This window comes from Artibeus jamaicensis, unplaced genomic scaffold, assembly GCF_021234435.1.
Source record: "Artibeus jamaicensis isolate MK-2021 breed Jamaican fruit bat unplaced genomic scaffold, CSHL_Jam_final scaffold_537, whole genome shotgun sequence".
Classification (NCBI taxonomy): Eukaryota; Metazoa; Chordata; class Mammalia; order Chiroptera; family Phyllostomidae; genus Artibeus; species Artibeus jamaicensis.
In genome coordinates, this window is record NW_026522047.1 from 39,561,810 (window position 1) to 39,580,329 (window position 18,520).

The 18,520-nt window shown below is 53.9% G+C and overlaps 1 protein-coding gene across 4 annotated transcripts in view; it reads right to left on the reverse strand.

The window, feature by feature from the left end:
• The window catches only part of SBNO2 (strawberry notch homolog 2), a 49,380-nt gene extending 34,463 nt beyond the window's left edge, over positions 1-14,917 (reverse strand). Inside the window, exons 1-2 of one of the 4 annotated variants that reach the window (XR_008390256.1) lie at positions 14,810-14,917; positions 1,379-1,570 (exon numbers count right to left, since the gene is read on the reverse strand). Coding sequence is in view for 3 of the 4 variants with exons in the window: in XM_053658301.1 (XP_053514276.1) it covers positions 1,379-1,498 (120 nt within the window). In the remaining variant the exon portion in view is untranslated. Of the gene's footprint in view, positions 1-1,378; positions 1,571-14,804 lie in introns of all 4 variants that reach the window. The other 3 variants (XM_053658301.1, XM_053658302.1, XM_053658303.1) reach the window with 3 other exon arrangements.
• Between the last annotated feature and the right edge of the window lie 3,603 nt (positions 14,918-18,520).

The following is an 18,520-nucleotide window of genomic DNA, read 5'->3' on the forward strand; positions in this document are numbered from 1 at the left end:
TACTTGTGCCTCTTTTACATGAGGGCCTGGCTGGCTCCTATGGTGGTTTTGTTACTTATGATAGTTATCACTGTCATCAAAACATGGGAGCAAACAAGACATCCTTCAGGAGCTGATGGATAAACTGTGGTCCATCCAGACTATGGGATGTTACTCAGTGCTAAAAAGGATGAACTATCCAGTCCTGGCTGGTGTGGCTCAGTGGACTGAGTGCCAGCCTGCAAACTGAAAGGTCCCTGGTTTCATTCCAGGTTGGGACACCTGCCTGGGCTGCAGGCCATGTCCCCAGTTGGGGGTGTGCGAGAGGCAATCAAATGATGTATCTCTTGCACATTACTGTTTCTCTCTTTTTCTCTCTCCCTCCTTTCCCTTCTCTCTAAAAGTAAATTTAAAATCTTAAAAAAAAAAAAACACCTTAAAAAGTAAAAAAGAATGAACTATCCTGCCACAAAAAGTCATGGAGGAACCTTAAAAGCATGTTACTGAGTAAAGGAAGCCAATCTGAAAAACTGTATACTGTATGATCCCAATTCTAGGACATTTTGAAAAAGCAAAACTGTGGAGACAGGAAAAGGATCTGTGGGTCCCAGACTGGGGGAGGGGTACACAGGCAGAGCACAGAAGGTGTCAGGGCAGTGACACTACTCTGTATGATGCTGTGGTGCTGTAGCGGCGGGTACATGTCATGGTGCATTTGTACAAACCCACAGTGTCCGGCGTCAGGAGAAGAGAAAGAACCCTGATGTCCACTGAACTTCAGTGAATAACAACGTATCAATATTGGCTCCCCTGTCGTAACAATGTAGCTCACTCATTAACCAAGACATTGACAACACGAGGATGTGGGGGAGGGAGATATGGGAACTTTGTGTGCAATTTTCCTATAAGTCTTTAAGAAATTACGTCTGTTGGCCCTAATCGGGTATCTCAGTTGGTTAAAACATTGTCCCAATACACCAAGGGTGCGGATTCAATCCCACATCAGGGCACACACAAGAAGCAACCAATGAATGCATAAACAATGAGAACAAGGAATCGGTGTTTTACTTTCTCTCTCTCCCTTTCTCCCCCTTCCTGTTTCTCTCTAAAAATCAGTAAATTTTTTAAAAAAGTTTTGTGTATTTTCATTTAAAAAAAGAAAGAAGTATATTAAATGACAAAGGAAAAAATACTGAAGAAAAATAAACAACCATGACCCATTACCAGGGTCCCAGCCTTCAGGTGGAGGCAGCGGCCAGGCCCAGGTGGCTCCCTGAGGGCCAGTCGTGGCCTTTGCCAAAAAACCTAATGGCTCATAGCTGAGGACCTTGGTGGCAGGTAGGATTCCCCCATGAGGGCATCATCCCGCCCCAAGGTCGACTTTAAGGGCCGGGCTCACCTGGACACCGGACCCGCACAGCGGGCTCGGCAGTGGTGGGGCACTGTACAGGATACTGCCAGCTGGCGGGGCCTCATGTTGTGGGAACTCCCCGTCCATGGCAGGCCCCACTGCCAGCATCAGGCTGCTCCTCGACCCGGGCCACGAGGGTGTCTATCTGGGCTTCTTGCTACGAGGTGGAGGCATCATGACCTGGGAAGAGACAAAACACGTCCTAAGGTCACTCTGTAACCCAATGGGCTAAGACCCTCTCCTTGGGAGCAAGGGACAGGTGGTGAGAGAAAGCTAGGCTGGGCTTACACACAGAGGGAATAGAGTCAGGGCACCCCCAAACAGGCTCTGCCTCAACTGCAAGACCCCATGGACCACGAATCACATGCCCCCCACCCACCCTGACTGCACCACCTCAATGTGGGGGATATGAGCTGAGGCTCCCCAAACTCCACAGTGCTCCATGCCAAGCCCCTCTCAGCTCCTGGCCTCTCCTCGGCAGCTGTTTTGGGGAGGAGGCCCTTCAGACCCCAGGGTAGAACTCCTACTTGGTCTCCATGCTCCAAGTCCACAGGAGGTCCCACTCACTGCCCAGGCCCCCTCCTGGGAACTATGGGCCTGGACCTCCAGGATGAGGGTAGCCTATCAGCATGGCTGGCTGACCCCACCTCCTGCAGGTCACAGCAGTGTCTCAGCCTGCCTGGCTCAACAAATAACAAATATGTGGGTCTTACTTGATCTTAGCCAAAAGACCGAGAAGTGGTAAATATGTGGATCTCAAAGGATGCTCCTGATACCCTCAAGAGAGCCATGAGCTCTAGGACTCCTGGTGTGAGGGGTGACCTGTGGGCACCTGGCTCTGTGACCAGGGCATCTGGCTAGAAGGCAGAGTTCAATCAGCTGGCACCTCTGAGTTGGAGGTACCTACCCAGGAGAGGCTTACCAGAGAGTATCTGGGGGAGTCAGGGCCTAGAAGGGCCAGGAAAAGTTCCCAGACCCGGTCTGAAACTGGGATACACAGCATTCCCACTGAGAATGTCTTTGTTCTCCAGGGAAGGAACACCCGGCCAGGAAAAGCCACCAGTGTGACTGCAGCACCCCATGCCTTCCATCTGCCCTGTGGCCTGTGACTGAGCATCCCCACCCTGGCCCCCCCCCCACTATGAGCAGGGACCCCAAGCAGGCTAGTGTGCTCCTCAGGAAGGGGACCACCCAAGGACGTTAATCACCCAGGGAGGCAGGAAGGGGAGGCAGCCGCCACTCCCAGCCAAGCCCTGAGTGAAGAAATCCTCAGGACTTCCAGTAATCACACTCACAAGAGCCGCTTGTGCAATACTGGGGGGGTGTGCGGTGGCTTCACTCTGCGCCCTACTGGCCATGCACCCCTCATTCTACGACCCACTCCAGCCTCCACCCGTCTGCTTATCAGGCTTGTGCCTGCTGGTAGAACAACCCTTCCCACGCCCCTCAGAGGCCTGGATCCTTGGAGGTGCTGGTCACTTTCTGAATGCAATCTCCAAGCTCCCGCAGGCCAGACCTAGTGGAACACAGGCTTATACACTGCAGATGGGAGGCCCCAGGATTGCCCATGATGAACACATATCTACTCTGTGAATGGTTTGGTCAGTCCTTATGAAAACTTTGGGGTTAGACAGACAGGTCAAAGATTTAAATGACTAGACAATCAGTCAGCTTAGGGTACCTTAGCCCCTGGAGCCTTTGCTTGCTTATCTGGAGAATGAGTTGGTCAGGGCTTTGTAGACAAGGCTCGTGAGACCTTGGCAGAGCCAGGGGCCTTTGCAACCCAGTAGCCACTTAAGTGACTGCTGCCGTCACCAAGGCCCCAGGAAGTACCACAAATTGAAGTGATGCCCTTTGAGGAAGGTCTACTTCCAGCACCTGGGACAGCAAGCAAGTGGAAATCACCTCCACTCAACCGAGAAGGGTCACAGAGCTGACTGCGAGCACTGATTGGCTCGCTCTCATCCCTTCTCTGCAGCAAACACTCAGAACAGGGCATGACCCCTGCCCAAGCCCCTCCCCCGCCAGCTCCCCTTTGCAGCAGTCATGTCCCCAAACAAAGCAGACCCCATCCAACACAGGGTATTTCTGGGCTCTGCAGCCACAGGGCCTGGCTGCTCCCTTGAAAAGCACTGTCCAGAGCTTGTGGGTGACTCCCAAGGATTCCTGATGGTCCCTGTCCCAGAAACCAAGGTTGACTGTGTCCACAAACACCCCACAGAACATGTCTTAGAGGCAGCCCCAGAAGGCTCAGACACTGTGCCTCACCCAAGGTCCAACCATCATATTCCTTCAGAGTAAGAGGTTTGTCACCTATGGGGAGGGCTCCAGACCCTGCTGGGAGCCAAGGCTCAGAGGGCTGAGACCCAGGGGGCTGACACCCTGGGGAGCATGTGCACCCTCTTCTTTCATAGACATGGAGTGGTGATGGGGGAGAGGTTGTGCCTTGGAAGCCAGGGTTAGGGTGCACGCACGGAACACAAGGCAGGTGGGAGTGTAAAGTGGTATGGCCACAGATCCAGCAATTTTGCTCCTTGGTGTCAGCCCGAAAGAAAGGAAGACACATGTTCTCACAAAACTGGTACACAGATGTCCACAGCAGCACAACTCACAACAGCCAAAACCAACGCATCCATCAGCTAATGAATGAACAAATACAACATGACCCATCCACACACTGGGACAGTGATTTTCTATTAATGTGCCACAAGAACTTTTACTTTTTTCCACTCCTCACCCAAGGATACAAAGAAACATCAATCAGTTATTTCCCATATGCACCCATACGGGGGATTGAACCCATAACCTAGATATGTACCCTGACTGGGGATCAAAACCCACAAACTTTTGGTGTATAGAACAATGCTCCAAGCACCTGAGCCACCTGACCAGGGTGCCATAATAATTTTTAAAACATGCAATGCCTATTTAGTCAGGAGCACCAACCTCTTTTCCCTTAGACTGTCAAATAAAAAATGACAACAGGCAACACAACAATAGCCACCCAGTGTGAATCGAAGTTATACCTACTTTTTGTCAGACCAACAAAAAGTATATTTTGGTGTGCCACAGAACTTTAATAATTAGTTCATGTGTGCTAGAGAAGGAACAGGTTGAAGATCGCTGCACTGGAATATCACTCAGCCATCAAAAGGAGTAAAAGACCGACCGACACTCACTACTACGTGGATGGACCTTGAACACACGATGCTCAGGGACAGAAGTCAGACACAGAAGGCCACAGAGTGTGTGATTCCACTTATGTGACACGTCCAGAACAGGGAAACCCACAGACACAGGAAGTGGCTTAGTGGGCGCCAGGCCGTAGGAGAGGAGGCTAGGAAAAAGGGAGGGGCACTATGCCACTACCATCGTTAATGCCCCCAGAGGCCACCTCTATGGTGCCCCTTCACCCAGTACCCAAGTTCAACACCACCTCTCACTGCCCCAGAGCCTCCACAGCCTCAGGCTTCGTGCTCTCCCGTCCCCCTATACACAGCATGTATCATTATCTCCTCACTTTCTGGACCCTGATGCCAGCCCTGAGCTCCAGAGGGTGAATGCATCACAGCCCAGAAGGGATTCACCTCAGAGGGGCACAGCACGGAGCCGCAGGGCGTGGAGGTCAGAGCTGGGTGTGCAATGGGCCTGCTGGATATTTTTAGATGTGAGTCTCATGACAGAAGCGTGGGTGCTCTCGGCAGGTAGGGCCTGCAGTCACCATCATGGTTTATTTTCACATGATTTCCTTTCAAGATCAAGTTTTTTCAAATGAGTCATCACAAAAGACAAAGATCAAGAAATCAGTGGCCCAGACAGGACCACTGGGATTGGAAGGTTTGGGGGAGCCTGACCCCCAGGACAGGCCACAGATCTCATTCCACACTGGGCTCTGTCGGCTTAGCCCCCAAACACACTCTGATCCAGCCACCTGGACCCTCCATCTGATGATGTCTGGACCCAGCTGGCCACTCATTACTTCTTCCATATCTCATCAGGCCAGGACGAGGCTGTGCCCCCTAGAGCGGCAACTGTGGGTGGCAGCCATTCCAGCCAGCCCTTCCTTGGGCTCCAAATGAGGGCCCCAGGATCCAGATGGGAAAGGAGCAGGACTCCATGAGGCTCAGCTAATAGGAGAAGGGCCCCGGGTGGTTCCTGAGGCCTGGCCTGGCCAGGCCCGACTTGGCTGACCAGGACTGTCTGGGGGAAGGGCTACCTGTGAAGTCCACAGAGCCACATGTAGGGAGCCCCTTCCTCACCTTACAGGTCAGGGCCAGTCTGGGTAAGTTCCCAGTGAGGGACCCAGAAGGGAAAGGAGTAGGGGCATCCTGGAGAGGCTGCTCTATTCCTAGATGAAGGTGCTGGGCCAAGACAGGGCATGCTGTAGTCGGGGGCAGAGATGGGCAGCTGCAGGTGGAGAGGCCAAGCTGACAGAGCTCAGCATTAGGTGAGACCCAGCAGCTTGTTCTTGGGGGCACCAGCTCTGCACTAAGGTCCTTCCTGGGCTTATGGGCACAGCTCAACTCTTCTAGGACCCCCAAGGAGGTACTTGCCCCTAGAGAGCCATCTCCTTGGGTGAGCTAGAATCAAGGGCCAAAGGAAGCTGTGGAGGTTCCTGAGGGACATGGCAGCGCTGGCCCTTTCCTTCCCGAAAGCCTCAGGAGTCCATTCCTCATCTACTGACCACTGAGGACGGGGGTACTTGGGTGGGATGCAGAGGGGACAGGCAGCAAAGAGGGGAGGACCACAGGCCCAGGGTAAGATCCCAGGGCCCAGGGGCAAAAAGGAGGATGGACGCCAGCTGGGAGCAATGGAGGATGGAGGATTTGGTAGAAGGCCCATGGTTCAGGGGAAAATGGGGGACAGAGGGAGCACATTGGGGAAACTGGTGTTCCCCAAACTCACATCCACTGGGAACCTGTTAATGGGTCCTCATTTGGAAATCAGATCTTTGTAGATGAAATTAGTTAAGATAGGGTTATGCTGGATCAGAGTGGGCTTAATAAAAACTGGTATCTTACCCCCTTTCCAGATTTGGACACAGACACGTGGGAGAAAAGCCCCGTGAAGATGGAGGCAGAGATTGGGGTGATGCGGCCACAAGCAAGGGACCCCTGGAGCACCCAGAAGCTGGGAGAGGACAGAAAGACCCTCCCTTGTGGCTTTCAGCATGAGCACAGCCATGCAACACTTTGATCTTGGACTTCTGGTCTCTGGAACTGGGAGGGCACAAATCTCTGTGCTTTCCGCTGCCCAGTGTGTGGTCAGTATAGTTGTCCCAGGACACCTGGGCAGGAGCAGGAGGCAAAACCCAGCTGGGGCCACCCTGACCCTTGGCCTGAATCCCTGTGATGCCTGGGTGGCCAGAAACTCCACTGACGGGGTCAGGCTGGCACCAAGTATGTGATCTCAAGTTTCTACAATGCCCCAAAGAGGCGTTGGAACTCAACAGCTCTGGAAAGCCAAAGATGGCAGGGGCCCTGTGCACACAATGGGCAAGGTAGGAATGGGGACAAGGATGACGAGATGGGCTACTTGGAAGCCCCATCTGAGAGTGTAGGCAGCCAGGGGTTGAACTTGCAGTTCTGTACCCAGTGAGGTAAAAGGTGGGCTACAGTACCCCAAGGTTCCCCACCTGGACCAAGCTCACACTTGTCATCCACAAAGGGTGTGTGAACTCATGAAGCCGTCCTTTGAAAAACCTCCCAACCTGCTGGGCACAAAGCCCCTGCCCCAGTGCTCCAGGCTGAGGCACCAGGTGGCCAGCTGGTTGTACAGGGACCCCACAGCTCCTCTGCAGGGCCAAGCAGGGGGTGCTGTTCAATTGATACCCTGATCCTGGCACTTGTGAACACCTGGCCAGACAGTGGGACCGGTAAGCAGACAGTGAATGGAAGAGGCCCTGGCCAGTAGTGACCGCCCAGCTTATCACCCCAGCCTGACTCCCTAGAGAGAAAGCAGCAGAGCCGGGCCTCCCAGGGCCAACAAGGGGGAGCACACACGGTGACCCCACATGCCACCCGAGGGATGATGCTATTGGTGTAGGAGCCTGGCACAGGAGGGAGGTACATGCCTGAGGATGGCCGCAGCAAGTACAGTGTGCAGCGAGTGTTGGTACTCCCCCTCCGCACACACACCTCTGACAACTGCCAGGAGGGAAAGGAAGCCCATTAGGAAAAACCACACCTGGAGAAGCAGAACCGAGCCCACATTCAGGGAGCGATATTCAGTGAAACAAACACAAAAAGGGAGGCCCTTGGGATAGGTTCCAGGTGCACCAATTAGGGGTCACCTTGGCTGGCTGTCTCTGGCCAATGCATCTGCCAACTGCAAGCTCACAGACCAGTCTACTTGCCCAGGACAGACCAGGGGGCCACTGTGATGCCTCCAAGCAGGGCATAGCTAAATGATAATGCTCTGACAGCTATTCAGTGAGGGTGAGGGTGGGTGCTTTATAAAACAACTTGGACCCTGGGGCAGCCTCTGAGTTTGTAAAGACACAGCAGAGTTGTGCAGCTTTCAGGAGGCCAAGCATCTTCTGTGTAGGTGTCCTCTTCTGGGAAGTGCCTGCTCAGTTCTTGTGTTTACTTGTGGTCTTTAAAAAGAGTTAGACACACTGAGCTTGTGGTCTCTAACCCTCAGGTCTCCTTCCCCCAAGTGAATGTGAAGCCAAATCTCCCTGGCCCTGACTTCCTGGTCCTTTGACACCAACTTCCAGAGTCTGTCTGGGGTTCATGTAGAGGGGGGACTGTCCCTCTTGGCACAGCATGCCAGCTCTCCCTACCCAACCCCTCAGAGGACTGCAAGCAGGATAGTGGCTGGTGCTGCCCACAGCCAGGCCACACTAGTCCTAGTTGAGTGGCATGAGCAGTCACAGCACCTCCTTGGTCTCCTCTATCCAGCTTGGTGCCAAGAACATCGTAAGGGGCCTTTGCCCCAGCCTGAAGGGCAAAGGAAGAGGAGGCCCATCCTGGTTTCAGAAAAAGGCAGAGGCTTCCAATTCACAATAGCAGGGACCCCAAAACCTACAAACAGAACCTGGAACCATTTCTCCTACCGTAACAAGTGACCACAAACTTGGAAGCTTGAAATGGAACAGTGTGCCCTCCCATAGTCCTGTGGCTGAAAGTCCAGGCCAGCCTGCCACCTCGGCCCTGAGGCTCCCAGGCCAGGCTCTGTGCTGTGTCCTCTGAGGAGAAGCTATTTCCAAGATCACACAGATGCCAGCAGGGCTGGGCCTTGGCTTCTAGAGGCTGCCTGCCCATGTCCCCATCAAGTTCTGCTCCCCATCTTCACAGCCAAAAGAAGTACATGTGCCTCTTCAATCTTTCCCTTCAGCCTCCAGTGAAGAAAGTTCTCTGCCTATGGGGACCCTACGATGACATCAGGCCTCCTGGGAATCCAGGATCACCCCCATATCCAAATCATAAGCTTAACCCCGTCTGCCAAATTCCTCTCTGTCTGCAAAACCCCTCTGCCATGTGAGGTGATACATCCACAGGTCCCAGGACTAGGACGGGGATCGCTCTGGGCTGTTACTGAGATAGGACACAGCTTGCAAGTAGACCACCAGGCAGTGAGGCCCCCTGGCCCCACTCAGTGACAGGCTCTGGGGACGCAGGTCCTGCTCCCCATAGGTGCCTGGACCAGCAAAGCCCATGCAGCTTCCTCTCCTAGAAACCTCCTCAGGGCCCTTGAAGGGGCCAGGCAGTGGGGGGCTGGCAGGCGCAAGAATGTAGTCCAGGCTTCCAGAAGGGCTGGTTTTTCAAGAGAAGTGGCAGGTCTGGATTTGGAGGTGCCAGTCCCTGATTTCTCAAAGCTGGCAGTCCAGCCGACATGCCCAACCCTCCCTGTGGGGTACCTTCCTCCAGGTGCTGGGGACAGAGCTGCTTAGCCCCCCGTTACCAACCAGCACCCTTCAGGGCTGTCCCTGATAGCTTTCCACATCTACCTGAGATCTCATTCACCCTTAGTCCCCCCAAAACAGTGGGTCAAATACCACTGGCCAGGCCAGCTCATTTATTCGCTGGTGACACTATGAGAGGCTCTCACACTGTCACCAGAGCCAAGCTCAGACACACCCTGGATTGGGTGGGGGTGGGAAGTAGCCCTATGCCCCCATTTCACAGCCTACAGGACAGAATAATACCCCCAAACTGCCAAGACCATCCTGGACCCTGGAGCAGCCCTGCGGAGCTCTGGCCATACAGACCTGGCCACTGGAAGAGCCAAGGGCATGAGGCGGCAAGAGTGAGACTTCCTCACCCAACCCCACGTTGTCCCAGGTCCTGGGGGTGAGCCTTTCCTCACTTTACCTCATGTGTGGAAGGAGATGCCTTCTCACCGTGGCCAGACTCAAGAGGGCTACAGGCTGGGAGGAAAAGCACACACCCAGCACTTATGGGGCCATCTCCACATGTGTTAGAGTCATAAAAATTTACTGCTCGGCTCTAACTGGTGTGGCTCAGTTGGTTGGGCGTTGTTCCACAAAGTGAAAGGGCATCGGTTCAATTCCTGGTCAGGGCACATGCCTGGGTGGTGGGTTCCATCCCAGTTGGGGTATGTGTGAGAGGTAACTGATTGATGTTTCTCTCTTGCATCCACGCTTTTCTCCCTCTCTTACTTCCTCTCTACCCCTCTCTCTAAAAAATAAAGAAATAAAATCTTTAAAAGACAAGTTTACTGCCTGCTGGGACCCCAATCAGACACCCGCTCCTTCCTGCCTTCCCAGCATCCTGTGTCATTGGCCTTTCACCCTTGGGGTGGACTCCCAGGAAATGGGTGACAGCCTTCCGGGCACTGCTTGTGAGACCTTGGAGCAAAAGGATCGAGGGCTCTTTTAGTTTCACTTGTGATTTATCCTCTAAGGGGATGGAGGCCAGTCTTGACAGGGACCTGGGGGCCTGCTCTGCATGCTGACTGGGAAGAGCATAACATGGCTGGAGGTCAGCGCCCAAGCATGTTTTGGGAGTAGAGAGAACCCTGTGCCTAGCTACAGCAAGCCTGGTGAGGTTCCCCACTGCAGGTGACAGGCTCAGAGGAGGCATCAGAAACATCAGAGACCATGAGTGGGCCTTTCCTTAACAGCCTCATTGGCTTCCCTGGGCTGTGTCCCTGTCACACTGTGGACACTCTTTCTGCCCTGTGGGCAGCACAGGGGGAGGGAACCTCCCTGCCTACAGCTGACCCAGGAAGAGTTATGTGTAAATGGGTGAATTGGGGGAGGGACGCTTCACATCACTCTCTGGGGTCACTATCCCCCCACTGTCACCTTGCCTCACTGCAGAGGAGTCCCAGCCAATCAGGGGAACCTGCAGGATACCTAGGGAAGTGCCAGTGCCCAGTGCACCACCTCCCACTGAGGTGACTTTAGGGAGGAGCTGTTCTCTGGGCCTCCTACCCCCAGGCCCCTACCTACTCATATCCCACCCAAGGCATCTCTGCACCAGGAGTCCAGATCCCCCAGGACCACCTCTTAAGGGATGCACTGGTTTGGGGCAGAGCAGGGGCTTAGTGAGGGGCACCTGGGAAGCCTTGTTCACCTTCCACAGAACAGAAGATAGCACTTCCTCTGTCCTCCCCATGAGGCCAGGGAAAGATACCTGACAAACCACCCAACGCCTGCATGTGAGCTGGCAGCAGGGAGCCACACTCAACCCACTCCCAGGTCACAGCATGCGGACACTGGAGGGGCAAGGATAGGCCTTGCTTTCTTCATTTTCCCTTTTTCACACTTTGTTTTATGAAAATAAAATTCACATGCCACACATTTCACCCATTATGGTATAAACTTCAGGAGTTTCTAGTGCATTCAGAGGGTTGTGCAACTAGCATCATTTCTATTTCCAGAACATTCCATCACCCCCCAAAGAAGTGTAAACCCATCCGCAGTCACCCCCATCCCCTTCCCAGTCCCTGACAACTATGAACCCCCTTCCTATCTCTGTGGATTTGCCTGTTCCGGACATTTCACATCAATGAGATCACCTACTGTGTGGCCTTTTGTGTAGGTTTCTCACTGAGCACCATTTTGAAGATTCACCCACATTTTAGAACACAAACAAACAACAGGTCTTATCTCTGCCACCCCAGGGGGCCTGGCAACCCCAGGGCAGCCGGGGATGAAGCCTCAGCATCAGAAACCATAGTTCAGGCCCTCGCCTGAATCACCTGCCTGCCGGCAGGGCAGCCAAACCTCCCAGTGAGAGAAGCAGATCTCAGGGCAGTTGTCACAATCAGCAGGATGATAAAGGAAGTTTGCTTTCCGTCTCAGTCCTACTCTGGTCACTCATGTAGGACAGACCTGCCAATGGCAGGAGGAGAGAGAGGGTAATTCCAAAGGATAGGGACTGGAGGTTCCACTCAAGAGAAGGGAGACCTATGCTTGCCAGGTGCCCCAGAGACACCAGGACTTGAAGCCTCGCCTGGGCGTGGGCAGAACGAAAAGAAGGGACGGAGCAGTAACCAGGCCAGGCCTGGACCAGGTCTGGGTGGCCACACTCTCTGGCAGCCTGCCATGCCCAGCCTCCCTGCAAGCTGACCACAACGCCCTGTGCCGGAGAAAAAGTGGCTGGAGATGCCCCAAGCCTGTCCGCAATGAACTGCACACACAGGACAGGTACACATATGTGTGTGCACACTCATATATAACACACATGGTCACGCTCTCAAATGTACACATGAAACCCACATGCACATGTAAATACACACATGCTCACATACCCAGAAGCTCATTTACATATATATACACTCAAGTTACATGGACACAAGCATGCATGCACTCATGAGTACAAAACACTCCTACATGCTCACACATGGCACACATACATGTTGTACACATTTACGCACAAAACCTGCATTCCCACACTCATGCATACTCAGACACACATGCAGACCCTGGGACCGTGTGGATACCACGGGAAGCTGCCTCCCCCTCAGCCATGTCAGCCTCAGGCTGTGTTTACGCTCTGATATTACATTACCCCCTACGCTGGCAGTAAAGGCTTCATCAGAGAGAGGCCATCCTGGGGGGAGGTGGCCTCTGGGGACTGGACACAGTTGCCTCTTTATTCCAACTAAGCTCGCTCACGTGGCCAGAGCCCTGTGCTGGGTCAGCATTTCCAAACGGCCCAGCTGGAGGGGCATCTAAGACTTTGCTAAAACTGAACTGGGCCTGTCTATGTTGGTCACACCCTGGTGGAGAACAGGAGTGTGGGATGCGGGGGTCTGGCTGCAGTTCCCCCCAGGGGAAGGCAGTGACTGATCCAAGGTCACAAAGCTGGCTGCCCACTTGCCCACCTGTGGCCCATCTAGCCAGCCTCCACTTCAAAACCAAATGCCTCCCCTGGAAACTCTCTTCTGGCCCCAGGGCTCCCTCACCCCTCTGCCTGAGCACAGCCATCTCCCAGCAACACATAAACACACACACCAGGCGGGTCCTGGCTCAAAGCAGGTGTGGGCAGACATCTGCTCACTCAAGAGTTAAAAATGCCTTCATGCCTTCCAAAACCCCAAAGTGCCTTCCCCTGGGTCTCAGCACGGGCTTGTCCCTGGGGACAGTGTCTAGAACTCATAGGGCTCCTCAGGGTCTGCCAGGAACCTACTTGTGTTTCCCTCACTGCGGGGGCCCTCCCCTCCACAGCCTGTCCTGCTTTCCCTGGCCCACCCATCCAATGGCCCAGATTACACATTCAGTGTTCTCCAAGAGGACTCAAGGGAGGTGGCACTACAGAGACGGTGGCACCCAAGCAGACATCTCTGAGCAGCCACCACCCTCCTCTGGGGCCTCTCCTGGGAAAACCCAGGGTACGTGGAAGAAAGGACACAGATGGGCTAACCAATGGGGCCTCAGGTCTCAGCCTCGAAGAAAGAGCCATTCCTTTGTTCACAGGTTCCACAAGAACATGTGCCACCCAGCAGCCAGGCACCCAGAGCCCAAGGCAGGGAAAAGCCACCACTGGGTTAGGGTCAGCCCTGGACTACCTAGCTTGGAGGAAGGACCAGCCTCACATGTACTGATTGAGGCCAGCCTCTGACCATCTCTGGGGCTTCAATGCCTGTGACAGGTAGCCGTTCTTCCCTCCAGGGTCTGCAGCCTCTGGGGCCACAGCCCCATTTCCTTGGACCTTTCCAATTCCTACCGGGCAGACCCAACCATGCCCTGCAGCAGGCAGGCAGGTTACCAGCTAAACTCAGTCCATTACCAGTTCCCTTGTCACACCCTGAAACTTCACCACCCCCCGCAAACTGCCAGGAAGCTTCATCACAGCCAACTTCCAACAAGGCATTCTCCTATACTCAATGCAAACACTTGGCCCTAAACCCAGCCTAGAGGGGTAGTGGACAGGCAGGAAGGACACAGGGCAGGTGGGTCCAAGGCACATTCAGGGAAGCAAAAGCCAGTGTTGCCCCAGACACACCTTTTACTCAGTTCTTTTTCCCTTTCTAGAATCTTAATAATGTTAATGTTATGCATTAATATTAATGTTATTAATGTTAATAATGACGCTCCACCACCTCCCTGGCTCCAGCCTAGCTGTCCACACCCAGTCCCTCCAGGGCCCTCCAGTCTCCTGCTATAGGGTTCCGGGGTGCTAGAAAGAAGCTCTGGTGGGCAGGACCGGCCTGGCAGCCTTGCCTTCCCCATCCACCCACACAGGCTGCTTCTCCGCCCACTTCTGGGGTGGGGGCCATCTCTGCACCACCACCCCCATCCACCTCCAGCCTGAACTGGCTGCCAGGTTGCATTGCCAACTCGGTGGCATTCCCACCCCAACATGCTCTGCCAGGTCAGCTGACACCAGCAAGGCCCCATCCTAAAACCAAGGGTGTCTGCTCTTCTTGAAGCGCTAGGGACAGGAGCCAGGGAAGGAGGGGTCTTGGCGGAGAGACACTGAGGAGAAAAGTGAAGGAAACCCTAAGAAGGCTGGGTTCAAGAATCACCAACATGAGAGAAATCAGGAGCCCCCCAAAAAGGGAGGGGCAGGAGTCACAGAAGTTGAGGTTCACAAGGTTGAAGGGAGGGATGGAGAAATCGCAGAGGAGCTGTTAGGAAGTGTGTGGGGGTCACAAGACTCTGAGGTGTCACCGAGAGGAGCGGAGTCAAGGGTCACCAAAAAAGTAAAGTTCTCCGGGTCAGCAAGAAGCGCGGGACATGGGGTCACCGAGAAGGGAGGGGTCAGGGAATCAACGACGAGCTGAGTGAGGGTTCGCCGCGCGTCGGACAGGGGTCAGAGCGCAGCCCAGGGTCGGGGGTCGCCAGGAAGGGCGGGGACCAGCCGCCGCGCTCCCCCCGCCCGCGGCCCCCGAATCCCGGAAACCCCGGCCCAGGGCACCAGGGCCCACGCGGGCCGGGGAGAGAGGCTCCGGCCGAGCGGGGGCAGCGGAGTCGGGGCGGGGGTCGGGCCGGACGCGCCTCACCTCGTACCTGGTCCTGCCGCCTCCGTTTCTCTGAGCTTCTGTTCAGGCGCGCTACTTCCGGGTTTCGGGCGACATCTTGGGAACTCTCGCACTTCCGGTCATGCCGCGAGGCGGGGCCTCAGGTGGGCGGGCGGTGGGCGTGGCACCGACTTGGGCTCCAGAGCCCGGTGAGGGGCTGGGAATCCATGGGCTCGAATTTGAATTCCGACCCCACCACCACTGTGGAGACCCTGGCACGTAGCTTATCCTTGCTTACCTCAGTTTCCTCCTCTGCAACATGAGTGTAGAACCAACCACTTCGACCTCCAGGCCTTTTCACGGGCTGTGCCCTCTCCTAGTGTATTCTCACCCTTGACCATAAACCACTACAGGGTTCTTGTGAAACCCAAACCTTGTCTCTAAAGTCCCCTCCTCAGAGAGACTTTCTTGCAACCACCTGAAATGGTCTTTAACCACCCACTCAGTCATGCTTCCCCCTTGCTTGCTTGCTTCTCCACCAATAGTAATTGGCTCATTAATCTGTATCCTAGATGAACTGGAGTTCTAGGACAGTGGGCCCCCCAACATGGAGCCTGGCACATGGTGGGGGCCCTGGTAAGTACCAGGAGCCCCCAGGAGAGAGAGCAGTGTCCTGCCCTGCAGGATGCAGGGCCACAGAATCTCCGTGGATCCCTGCTGGCTTCTTCCCCACTATGGCTTCCAGGAGCATGATGCAGACTGGATTTGCAACACTTGCCAGGAAGAGGGTGGGGCCATACCGTGGCACAGAAAGCAGTTTTCCTGTGACTTGGGCCCACTGGACCCACCATGGGGTGGGTTGGCAGGTTCAGGGACAGATCCAGTGTGGGAGGCACAACTCCCTCCCCGGCCTGGTTATGGACAATGAAGCTGGCTGCCACCCATTCCAAACCCCGAAAATTACAGGTCATCTCCCCACGTGCTCCTTTATTCATTCGGTGAAATTTTACAGATGCCACTCTGTTCCTGGCCTTGAAGTGAGCAAAGCTGGGGGCCCCAGAGAGAGCTCAGTTCTCAGCCCTGCCCTCAAGAAGCCCCCAGTCTAGGGTAGACAAAACAGGATCACACTCTCATCTGCAAGACCATGCCTGAGTCCCAGGAAGGAATGATGTCTCCGCCTAAGGCATCACGGAGAGAGCTGCAGGGAGGAGGGGATATTGACACTGGGGCTTTAAAGTTTAAGTAAGAATTTGCCAGACAGACAAGAGTAGGAAAGGCAGTCCAGGCAAAGTATAAAAGCTGTTCAAAGGACTGATTTGGTAAGGGGAAGAGTATGTTTAAAAATTTCTTGCCCTACAAAATTCAGGCCAAAGACCCCCTGTACCCAAACCCACAAGCATAAGACAACAGGCAGGGAAATTGAGATCCAGAGAGAAGTGCTTTATCCAGAGTGAATATTGTTTTGGCAATCTGGGTTATAACCTTGACTTTGAAACTATTTCTCAGAACTAATGAAAAGAAATCAAATTAAGTAACAGACACTTAAGATTCACTTAAGATTCAATAAGCCGATTTGGTATCCAGTTATGGTGGCATTTTCCCAGTTTCTTGCACACACCAACAGCCACCTAATTTGCAGGGAACAATGAGGAATAACGATGTGGGGCCCCTTGTTTAAAAAGGGTTCAGAATTTCAAGATGGTGACAGCAAAAATTAAACGAAGCTGGGGCAGCCCTGAGCTACAAGTGTTGTCTTGATAGGCCAACATTGCAGACTTGATCCCTACCCAGGGCACGTACAAGAATCAACCGATATCAACCAATGAATCCATAAATAAGTGTAACAACAAATCGATGTTTATTTCTCTCTCTCTCTCTCTCTGCCTTTCTCCCTCCACCTTCCTCTCTTCCTCTCAAATCAATTAAAAAAAGAAAAGAAAAGAAAAGAAACAAGCAGAGTTTTCTGACCCCTGAGCAAGGGGCCTAGTTGAAGCCCAAGTCACAATGCACAAGGCCAGCCCTGCTCCCAATGGCCCCTTGGAGGCAGGGACCAGTGTTACCTGAATTTTGCTGGTGGGGAAACTGAAGCACAGAACTGGTCAATAGCTGGCCTGAGGTCACCACAAGTGGTGGGGAGGCGTGGACTTAACCTCTGCCACGTCCACCTTAGGAAACCACAAGGTCTTTATGGGTAATTTCTCCTGAAGTGGGGGCAGTTTGCCCAGGCCAGGGTGGGTCCGGCCATCTCAGCATGGAGGAATCTGCCAAGTCTGGAGATGTCTAGGGAATTAGTCAGATTTGGGGATTTCCAGGGAACCAAAAGAGGCAGCCTGGGAGAGCAGAAGGGACATGGTTCTGGAGCTCTAGACCCAGCCCCAGTACAACTGTATCTGCGAGCTATGTAACCCCTAGAAAGTTACTTAACCTTTCTGTGCCTCTCTTTCCCCACCTGTGAAGTGGGGGTGGTGATGATAATAGCAGCTGCCTTTTAAGTTGTTCAAACAGCTAAGTGACCAGTGCCTAGTATTTACCCATTAGCAAGTCTGTTGGTGACAATTCTGGACTACAGGGTCACCTAAGTGAACATTCAATGGTCACATGTTCCCAAGGTCCCCTCTGCAGTGAGGACTATGCTCACATATGGCTAGAGTTCCCCCCAGACTCCATGACCAGGCTTGTGGAAGTAGGGTTGCCAGATAAAACACAAGAAGCCCAGTTACATTTGAATTGCAGGTATACAAAGAGTAATTTTTTTAGCATAAGTACATCCCAGGCAATATTTGGAACATACTTACATTAAAGTAGCCTCCATGTATCTGAAACTCACACATACCCAGGAGTGCTATATTTTTATTACTGAAATTGGGACACCCAGTATGGGGAGATCACAGACAGAAATGGGGTCCCGGAGCCAGGCTGGGGGAGGCCTGGGGGGCAGCTGCCTCTCTCTGAGCCTCATCATCTCCCCTGCTAAAGGGACATGGTCAGAAGACCCAAAACATGGACAAGAGAGGGTGTGCAGTGAGCTCGAAGTGAGGATCAGCTCTTTTAATTACTTCGAAGAGCAGAGAACTTAAAACAGACCAGGAGGTGACATCCCCTGGGGTCTTCCCCATGAACTCATGAGATTTGGGGGCTACCCTCAGTTTTCCCATCTGTGAGGTGCCACTGATTAGATCCCCAGCCTCAGTTTCCCTCCTGGGAAGGTCTCCAGGCTATGATCATCTTGCAGTCAAGGAGACAGAGGCAAGGAGAGGACACGCCCAGGGAGGCAGGACTCTCAGACCTGGGCAGGTGAGGCCAGGCAGGTGGGCAAAGCCTTAGCAACCAGGGGCGGGGACAAAGCCACTTCCTGTTTCTCCACATTCTGGAAAGCCCCTGGCGTTCCTGATCAGCGGGAGCACCTCCCTCCCGGCCACTCCCGGGCCTGGGTCCCTCACCACTTCTTCTTTCCACACCCACTTCCCCTCACTGCCCCCCCCTACCCAGGCTAGTGGTTCCATTCCTGCCCTTGCTCTTCCTGCTCCTCCTTCTCCTCCCTTCTTTCCCATCCCTTCTCTCACGCCTCTCTTTTCTCTCCTTCTCTAACCTCTATCAGGCCCTTCCCATGGTGCAGGAGAGGGGACTGAGACAACAGCAGCAGGGTCTGCCCAGGTCACACAATCTGTTCCCTTACCCGTGGCCTCACTGTCCCAGTCACTCTCCTTCTTTCCCTCCTCTCCCCGCCTGCCCCACCCTTTCCATCTCTGTCAG